At 43.8% G+C, this 10,324-nt stretch overlaps 1 protein-coding gene across 1 annotated transcript in view; it reads left to right on the top strand.

Moving 5' to 3' along the window:
* Positions 1–1,233: 1,233 nt before the first annotated feature.
* The window catches only part of FCHSD2 (FCH and double SH3 domains 2), a 187,898-nt gene continuing 178,807 nt past the window's right edge, over positions 1,234–10,324 (top strand). The window contains exons 1-2 of the mRNA XM_079789208.1: positions 1,234–2,012; positions 3,954–4,051. Coding sequence (XP_079645334.1) covers positions 1,992–2,012; positions 3,954–4,051 — 119 coding nt within the window. The 5' untranslated portion in view covers positions 1,234–1,991. The remainder of the gene's footprint in view (positions 2,013–3,953; positions 4,052–10,324) is intronic.

Raw genomic sequence — 10,324 nt, 5'->3', positions numbered from 1 at the left:
CTCAAGCATAACTCTGATTCTATCACCTTCCTATCTAAGAATCTAGGCTAACTCTATGTAAACAACCTGGGTTCAAGTTCCAGTTTCCCAATTTCTGGCCACGTAGCTTTCAGCAAATTAGTTGTGTCTCTCCAGGCCTCACTCACTTTCCTGTTTTGTGTGATTACACACTTCTGAGAACATATGTCTGGGAGACCAACTTCTGATAAAATTATGGGGCAATGTAGTTCATCTTCCACAGAGACCTGTGGCTCCAGAAGAGGTATTTTCATTCTTCTAAGGACCCCAAGGAAAGCTGATACCCCTACCCCCAGATGGTCTGGACAGAGCAGGGAGATGAGGAGGGGGCGGGGGGGGGGGTAGTGGAGGCAATGCCTGGAGAGCATCCTCATTGGCAAATGAAGAAGCCTGAGCTCACCCAGCCAGTGAGGGGCAGGCAGAGTAGACAGGTACGAGATCCTGACTCCCAGATAAGGGCTTCCTTTGCCACTGCTGCCTCCTCTACTTTTCCTCATGGTTATCCTCTGAAGGAATGGGTTGAGGAAACAAGTTATAGAGGCAAAGGAAGGACCCTTGGAGCTTGGGAGTGAGGAAGGCAATGATAACAGGCCTGGGGCGGGGAAGAGAACCGCTTGTTCCCTGGAGGGAGAGCTGCATCTGTTTCTTTAAGACCCAAAAAACCCTTCGTGACACAGAGATTCTAGTCCTACCTACGTGACCTTCAGAAAATCCTCAGTCCTCTATGGGCCATAGCCTCTCCATCTGGGAAATGCGGGCCTTGGCCTTAATGGCCTCACTGTTCCCTTCCAGCACAGAGTTCATGCTCTCTGACTTGAATGCCCCGCAGCAGAGGGCCGTTGTTGCTTTTCTTTGCAGGGCAACTGGACCCCTGACCCCAGTAACAGGCACCTGCGGGCCACTGCGAAAGGATTTGTTCAAACTCTGTCCGCTCGCTCGAGAGAGAGAGGCAACACGTGTAGGAGGAGCCCAGAAGTAGCAGAAAACAGAACTCTCCTACTGCCCTCTCCTCGTTGTAAAAAACGCCACTGCCAGCGCCCACGACCCCGCATCCCGCACAAACCCTGCAGACGCCGAAGCCAGCGGGAGGCAGGGGCGGCTGGTGCGCGTGCGTCGCCGCAGAGCCCCCTCTCGCCCACGTGCGCGCCCCCGCGCGGAGGTGCGCGCCGCGGCCGGCTGGCGGGAAAGCGCGCGGGAAGCCCCCGGCGGCTCCCGGTGTGGGGGAGGGAGGACTGGAGGCGTTTGGGACGTGCCACTCTGGGAGAGGACGGGGGGATTTTCGCGTCCTACTAGCGCTCCTGCCCTTTCTATTTGCTGACAGGCCCGTTAGTTTCCCCCGTCCCGGGCACGAAACCGAGCCCCCACGCCGCGGCCACGCTCGCCCTCGGCAACCCAGCTCTGGCCTGAGCTGTCTCCGCCGCCGCCGGAGTGGGGCGCTGCGCCGCGCGGTGGGGCCGGAAATTCCCGCGGCCCAAGTGGAGGAGTCGGGGCCGAGAGCGTGGCGCCGCCTTCCACCTCCCCGCGCTGGGCGGGGGCGTCGGGCCCAGCGAGGGCCGGGCCGTCCGAGTTGGGGCCGAGGGAGACCGAGTCTGCGAGGAGCCCGAGCCGGCGGCGGGCGGGGAGCCGGAAGACACAGCTGCTCCTGGAGAGCCGCTCGGCGAGCTGGGAGACCGTGCGCCCCGGCTCCTGGCCCCCGCCCCCTCGCGGTCTCCGCCTCCTTCGCTCACACACCCCCCGGGCCGCTGGATCCCCAGGCCTGCCCGGCTCCTCCTTCTCTTCACTCTCGCCCGTGACCGGGTCCTCCTGCCTGCCGCCCGCCCGCCCGCCTGGCTCCCTCCGGGGCGAGTCCTCGTCCTCAAGCTCTCCTTTCAAACACACACGCTCGCTCGGCCGGTCCCTCTGCTCGGCCCTTCTCCTTCCTCTGATCCTAGCTCACGCCGCCGTCGGGGGAGGATTGATGTCCCTTCAGCATCATGCAGCCGCCGCCGAGGAAGGTGAGGGTGCTGGAAGGGAGGCTTGAGGGCTTTGGGGGGATGCGTCCAAGGAACGCGGCTCGGGCGATCGCTGCGACCCCTCCCCCTTTCCGCAACGGGCCGTGACCGCCGTAGCCTCTGGCTTGTCACCAAGTTGCTGCCGGTTCCAGACGGGTGAGGTGCCTTTCCGATGAAGGGGCGGCCGGGGTTCGTCCTCTCCACCGCGGTAGACCCCCAGGCATCTCGCAAGAGTTTCGGGTGCACATTTGTGTGTGTGTGTGTGTGTGTGCGCGCGCGCATGGCAGTGCTGCTCGCTGCAAAGTGCATTCTCGGGGCTGCACTGAGGGGAGGCGGGGGAGCCCCTGCAGCTTTGCAGAGCCTTGTGCTTGTGTGATTGTTTAGTCTGCACCAGGTTTGAGCCCTCCAGCCGCTTGTCGCCATCCTCGCCCATTTGCACATTTGCAGGGAATTTGTTTGCAGCCTGGCCTTAAGGTTTGGCCTGCTTTTCCCACGCGGCGGGCCGAAAAGAAGTTGGAATAGTCATCGCCCCCCATCCTAGGGATAAACAAGGTTTTAAGCACTGACCAGTCTTGCCATTCTCACCCCCCCACCCCTTCCTGTTCCGTTCCTCCGGTAGGGGACCTTGGAGGCGGTGGCAGTGCCCCCGGGAGAATGAGAATCCGGCAGTGCATGGCGTGTATTGCGATCTGGGCTTGGGGTGGGAGTGAAGGGTCTCCGGGGTTGTCAGCAGCTTCCCTGCTGCGCCCCTTTGAGAACTGCCTCCCTGCCCTCGTCTCCAGCTTTCCCAAGGGCTGAGGCTGTGTTCTTGTCTTTTTAATCCTGCAGATGGTTACTCAGTGTCTACTCTGGGCTCTGGGTGGAGGAAGCTGTTCTATCCTCCCCTCGTGGGCAAACATTTACTGAATGCCTCACTTGTGTCTTTTTTTCTTTGTTTTCTTTTCTCTTCTCTTCCCTTCTCTCTTCTCTTGCCTTCTCTCTTCTCTTCTCTTCTCTTCTCTTCTCTTCTCTTCTCTTCTCTTCTCTTCTCTTCTCTTCTCTTCTCTTCTCTTCTCTTCTCTTCTCTTCTCTTCTCTTCTCTCCCTTTCTTTTCCTTCCCTTCCCTTTCCTTCCTTTCCCAATCCGGATTTCTCCAGTTATGAGTCTTTTTTTCTTTCACACATGTACCCCCACCCTCCGGGTAGTCCCGCTGCCACGGTGGGGATTCCAGGCCCACTGGACCTGGAACCCTGGGGTGCGGGCCTGGCGGGCGAGGCACTGGCCAGCTTGCATTTGCTGTTCTAGCTGTTTGAAGTGGAGCCGCCACAGGAACCGGCTTGCTGGGGTGGCTTAAAAGCATTGCATATACTGGAAGGTCACTTTTGCTTTCTCCTTTGTGAGAAAGAGATTGTGATTTGATGCGCTGTCAGCAAGTGGAGGGCATCATCCTGAGACAGTTTGCTTTTTCGCAGCCATTATGGAATAATTTAGGTAGTTGATTCAAGCATGTAGCTTCATTATTGTGTACATTTCAGTCATCATATATTTAGGCTTTCTTATATACTCCTTTCTCCTGGTTCCACTCTGCTCACCATTTCTGGTGGTTAATGTCTTTGAATCCTTTTTGGAATAAATAGAAGACAGACTCTTAAAACTTTAAGAAGACCTAGATATCTACTGAGCTCGTGCATGAAGTAGGACGATTGGCAGTTTATTTTGCACCTCTTTAACCTGTAGTTTTTATATTTGTGTACATATACTTAACCTATTTCCGGTTATCTGGCTAGAATTTTCATTAAATATCTTTAGTTAACAAAATTAGGTGACTAATAATGGATTTATGGTCTTCAGGGGAGAGGTGAGCAAGAGGTACATATTCTGACAAGTATTTCGTATTTTCCTTAAGTAGTTTTTGTTGTTGTTAAAGTTGCAGTAAGGTCTTCATAAATACATGGTATATTTTAGGTGAAAGTTACACAAGAACTGAAAAACATTCAAGTTGAACAGATGACAAAACTTCAAGCCAAACATCAAGCAGAATGTGACTTACTTGAAGATATGAGGTAAGGTTATAGTAAATGGTTTGAACTTCTATATCTGTTTCAAAGAACCTTTTAGTTACCAAACCCCAGGAACTGATGATGGAATTTCCTTTTGGATTTCCTGCTTTAAGGCTGTTAGAGCTTTGACTCAGCTAGAAATTATTACTGGAACTAACACAATACAAGCTTTTTTTCTTTTAGTGGGGGAACCTATAACGTACACATACTATTATGAAAAGAACCAAGGGTCTTAAAATTTACCTGTCAAAATATAGTTATTGAAGTAGAAATTCTTATTTAAATAATCTTTCTACTGAACTGTAACATTTATTGACCTTTACAATTTCACACAGATTTTTAGAGTAACACCTCTGGTTAATGGTTAATATCTGGGGGTGAGCCAGTCAACCTCAGATGATTATATACTGGCATTATTGGTTAGAACATGACAAATATCACTTTGTCTTTGAACATTAAATTCAGTGGAAAATGTATTTTTTTTATCATTAAAGTTAACCTTGTTTCATAATCATGGTAACTTTGAATTTAATAGATAAGACATTGTGCCAGCATAGTGAAAATCAGTATCTTTCTTTATAGAGGGAAGTATAACTCATTTTATTGAAAGAAACACCATTTTATTTCACGGTCCTATAATACAAACCGACAGTTTAACCACCATACCTTGGTAAAGGGTGGAAAATGACTTGCATGTTGAAACAGAATGGCTACAATTCTTATTTCCCTTTAGTAATATGTTTGTCAGATTGGAACTGGGTCTAAGCCTAATCAGTTGCCTATTTTTCCTATGATGCACAGCTTTATGTGGGTTTCATGAAAAGTATTAATTGTATGTTGTTACAATAAAATTATATGTGTTTGGGTAGCTGAATTGTTTATAGCCCCAAAATTTTGATTTAAAGGGTTCCTTTTTCTCCCCATGTTTAATTTATTAGGTACTACTTATGAGTATTTCTACTGTATACCTATATTTACAGGGTTTCTAACTAAGACATATAGTCTCCAGTCTTGGATGTACCAAGATCATTGTTCTTTTTAAATTCTGTATTTATTTCTTTTACTTTTCTTGTGGCCACAAGGAAATTTTTAGACTTAAATAATTCCTGTTCACGATACCTGAAAGTCTTCATATGGTTAAACATTTAAAGTTTTTAACATCTATTAAGTGAACTAAGGTATTTTAGTAGAAATCTCTAAATGAAGAAAGTAAATTTTCAGAAGCACTTTAGGAAGGTAAAATTAGTGTGTAAGTAAAGATACTCTTGGGTTTTGGATGGTCAGTGGTCATTAAGTCCTGTTGATTGTAAGACTTAATGCTTGCATTTAAAAAATGTTTTCCTTCATTGCCTGTACCTTGGTACCGGAGCACCGGAGCTTATGGTCAAATATATGGATACAGAATCACTGTCAAATTGATGTAGGTTGTTGTTTGTATTATTGCTGACCCCATCACATTTTACTTGCATTATTGCAGTAATATCCTAATTATTATAGTAATGTTTTCCTATCTTCCAACCCCTCCCCCGCCCCCAATCCCTCCCTTTAAGTCTGTCTTCCACATTATCACCAGTTAGCTTTCGAAAAACATTGCTTATTATATATCCGGTTCTCTGTGGCCTTCTGGAGAAGGACCAAACACCTTTGAAAGATGAAACAGAGGGCCGGAGACCATGGGATACCAGGACACAGGCTTTATGGCCTTCTGCAACCCAGCTACAAGTTTCCTTTCTGAACTTACTTACTACCATTTCATTCCCGTGCATCCTTCCTCCTCAATCTCCCTGCCCGGGCCCCTCAGGACTTTTGGTGATCTGATTGTGTTTTCTACATTCATGCCTTTGTTGTGCTGTTCTCTTTGCCTGCTGGGTTGTTCCTCCTGCTTTCCACCTGGCAAATTCTGGTTATCATTACGTTTATAAGTTTGTTGTTCTCTGTGATCTCAAAGAATTTTGATTTTGTACATGCTTTTGGTTCTCCTCTTCTTGAGAATTCCTTGAAGTTATTGTCTAAATTACTTGTTTTGTGTCTTTGTACCCTTTATGTAGGCTGGCAGAATTGATAACTTTAATTGCACCATATTTTTGTTGGTTTATTTTTTGTTTTGATTTTTAGAGAGAGGAAGGGCAAGAAGAAGAGAGACAGACAGACAGACAGACAGACATAGATCTGAGAGAGAAACATCAATTGGTTGCCTCCCATACTGGGAATTCAACCTGCCATCCTTTGGTGTGTGGGATGACACTTCAACCAACTGAGCCACACCACCAGGCTGCACCTTATTTGTTTTTAAGTGCGATATTTTATAAGCTCATTTGTAGGGGCTATAGTCTGTTGAGCTTGTGTTATACTTTGATTCACATGAGCACTTTAAAATGTACTGTGCTACAAGGAAGCCAGGTGCAGTTACATCTCCGTAAGACAAGGAGGCAGCAACAGGTATATTTACGGAAGACAAGGGAACTGGAAGTAGCCAAGAAAGGCCACATTTACAAAATAAAGAGAAGGAAGCCATTCCGAAGGAAGGAGGCGGGGAGAACCTCACTTGTCCCATGTGAGGTTCGACCTTTGAGCCCAGGAGTTACTATAGTAACCAGTCTAAAGAAATAGTGACCAATCAGAGGGGATATCAAGGCACCAGGATCTGTAGCCTTTATAAGTCATTGGGAAGAAGAACCCAGTGGGACCCTTCTCCCCCCCTCCCTACGTGAGAGTCTGTACTTGTTCTTCAATAAATCTCCATCTTTGCTATACAAAAAAAAAAAGTACTGTGCTATTTGATGTAGAGTATATCTGTATTTATATACATCGTGTAAATACAGAGATTATTGGTGCTCCAAGAATTAATGGGTTCTTCATTATTTTGAAGGAGTTAGTGCGTTCTTTTATAGTAAATTAATAGAATGAATTCCTTCACTCCTATGTAGCTGTGAGCAGAATACTATATCACTTACTAAAATATGAGTTTAGGTTTGTCTTCTTTAAAAATTGAGTTCTGATTTGCCTTTTTAAAAAAATATATATTTTATTGATTTTTTTACAGAGAGGAAGGGAGAGGGATATAGAGAGTTAGAAACATCCATGAGAGAGAAACATCAATCAGCTGCCTCCTGCACACCCCCTACTGGTGATGTGCCCGCAACCAAGGTACATGCCCTTGACTGGAATCGAACCTGGGACCCTTTAGTCCGCAGTTCGACGCTCTATCCACTGAGCCAAACCGGTCAGGGCTGATTTGCCTTTTTTTAAAATTGATTTTAGAGAGAGGAAGGGAGAGGGAGAGATAGCAACATCAATGATGAGAGAGAATCATCTATCGGCTGCCTCCTGCGTACCTCCCACTGGGGAGCAAGCCCTCAACCTGGGCACATGCCCCAACCAGGAATCAAGACCAGGGACTAAACCGTGACCTTTTGGTTCCGAGGTTGAAGCTCTACTACTGAGTAACCCCAGCCAGGCATTTTTGTTTTTGTTTTCAATGATAATACTGAATTGGAAGTTGAAAATTGCCTGCTCTTTAGTATTCATGATAACTTTCGTTGCCTGAGGAGGGAGGAGGTCTGGCGTTTCTTGTCTGTTGTAACAAGTGGAATGACCTTATAAACATTAGAAATCTCTGAACTGGGGTTTTTGTATGTTATTTTGAAAAGGATCTTGCCTGCTTTTCCCTTTTTGAGGCTCTCACCTCCCTCCTCTCCCAAACCCTGCAGCCAGCACTCTTTTAACCCATGGCCCCCCAGACAGTGTTATTACTCAATTTAAGTTAGTATGAATTTACTCAAAAAGGTGCAAATAGCATATTATTCTTAATATAAAGAAATTATTAGTGGAAACGTTTTTATGACTTAAAAAAAAGTTAAAAAATAAAAAAAGACCACAACACATTAAGCTGTAAATAGAATTTTATGCTTGATGATTGCTAGTTCTTATCCCTCTCCCCTCTGCTCATCTTCTGGAATTTTGAAGGGAGGAAACCAATTATAATATATTTTTTCCTTTGCTCTCTTCCCCTTTTTCAGTTCATTTGTTTCAGGGATACATTTGGAAGCTGGTGTGTTGGGAGTAAAGTATTGGAAGGAGAGATAACTCATTTGTTATTAATCAGGGACATTCCATGCTTTGGCGAGATTCTATTCTAAAGTGTTTCCTGTTGACTTTTGCTGTCAGCAGTAGACAAGCACACTTCACTCTCTTTTTAATTATTTTTTTTCCTCTCTTTGCTTTCTAAGGCCACTTATAAGTAAGTTTCTAAATGCTGTAGTATGTATTGTTTATTAGTGTTATGTATTTAGTATTATTTATTACTATGATGTGCTGCCAGTAAAGAAAATTCTTTGCAAGCACCCACAATGTGAAGAAATACCCTTTTAGCAGACATTTTTAGGGTGTCATTATATAATACGGAAAAATCATGGAATTTTAGAGTCAGGTGGATACTATCACATTTGTTGATTTTTATAGATGAAAATGGAAACTGAGGCACAGTGAGATGAAATGAATCATATTAAGGAGGACCCTAAGATGTTTGTCCTAATTTCTAGACTAGTGCACTTACCTGTATTTCCCAAGTCTTTTAACCAAAGAACTCATTATGATCTCGTTTTTTGGAAACATTTTGCCTTTCAAAAAGTACATTTTAATTAATAGTTTGTTTTCCTATTTTTTTATTTTTTCATACCTTAAGCTGTCAATCAGCTTTGAATCATATTTTAAAACTACTAATATGAAACTAGCCAGAAGGCAGATAGCTAAAACTTGACCTCAGAGAAGGCTGAGTGTATGGTTTCTCTAAGATGTTCTGAAAAACTGAAACTGGCTCAAGAAGCACCTGTCCTTCCTTTGTTGACTGACACCTGGAGGTCTAATGACGTCAAGTAAGGAATTACTGTACTGTAAGATACTTTCTCTAAACTGTAGTTTCGTGGGAGTCACTGGGGATTGGATTCTGAAGTCTGCTCAAGGGTGCTCTGAGACTTTCTTGTCTAGAAAGGAACTTTAGCGGTAATCTGGTCTAGAGGAATTTTTAAAAACAGGTTTATTGAGATATAATTCACATAACATACAATTAATCCATTTAATGTTTTTTAGTATATTCATAGGGCTGTACAGCCACCACTACACTTGAACTTTAGAACATTTTTGTCCTGCCTAAAAGAACCTCTGGTCCAGTCAGTGTGGTTCAGTGGTTGATTCCTGGTCAGGGCATATGCCCAGGTTGCAGGTATAATTCCTAGTAGGGGGGTCCTGCAGGAGACAGCAGATTGATGTTTCTCTCTCACTGATGTTTCTGTTTCTCTCCCTCCCCCTTCTTCTCTCTAAAAAAATCAATAAAATAAAATAAAAATTAAAGGAAACCACAAAAAACGCTGTACTTCTCTAGCCCTAAGCAATTACTTGCTCTCTATATAGGAATGGAATCTATATCAATGGAATCATACAATATGTGGTCTTTTTTGACTGGCTTTTACTTGGCATAATGTTTTCAAGGTTCAACCATGTTATAACATCAGCACTTCATTCTTTTCTGTTGCCAAATAATATTCCATTATGTGGATACTAGAGGCCTGATGCACAAAATTCATGCAAGGGGCTCAGTCCCTGCCGCCGCGGCTTCGTCCAGAAGGTTGTCCCGTCTAATTAGCACATTATGCTTTTATTATTATAGATTATTATAGATACCACAGTTTATTAATCTATTCATTAATTCATGAGTTGTTTGGCTATTATTAATAATGCTTCTTTGAACATTCATGTACAAATTTTTGTGCGGAATGTTTTTATTTATCTTGGGTATATACCTAGTGATGAAATTTCTGGATCATATAGTAACTCTGTGAGGATCTTTTAATCTGTTTTCCAAGGTGGCTGTACCATTTTATATTCCTACTAGCAATAATGTATGAAGGTTCCAATTTCTCCACATCTTTGCCAATGCTTGTTGTCTGTCTTTTGATTGTAGAATTCTAGTTTGTGAATGGTATCATATTGTGCCTTTGATTTGTATTTCCCTAATAGCTTATGATTTTGAGCACTTTTTCATGTGCTTATTGGCCATTTGTATATCTTCTTAGGAGAAATGTCTATCCAAATCCTTTGCCCATTTTTTAATTGAGTTATTTGTTGTTTTCTTATTGAGTTGTGAGAGTTCTGTATGTGTACATATATACATATAAAATATATATGCATATATATGTATATAAATACATGTATATATAAATAAATATATATATATATATATATATATATATATATATATATATATATATATAAATACAT

This window comes from Cnephaeus nilssonii (assembly GCF_951640355.1).
Source record: "Cnephaeus nilssonii genome assembly, chromosome: 13".
NCBI classification, from domain to species: Eukaryota; Metazoa; Chordata; class Mammalia; order Chiroptera; family Vespertilionidae; genus Cnephaeus; species Cnephaeus nilssonii.
Note: the sequence above shows the minus strand (reverse complement) of the source record. Positions and strands in the feature narration are given on the sequence as shown.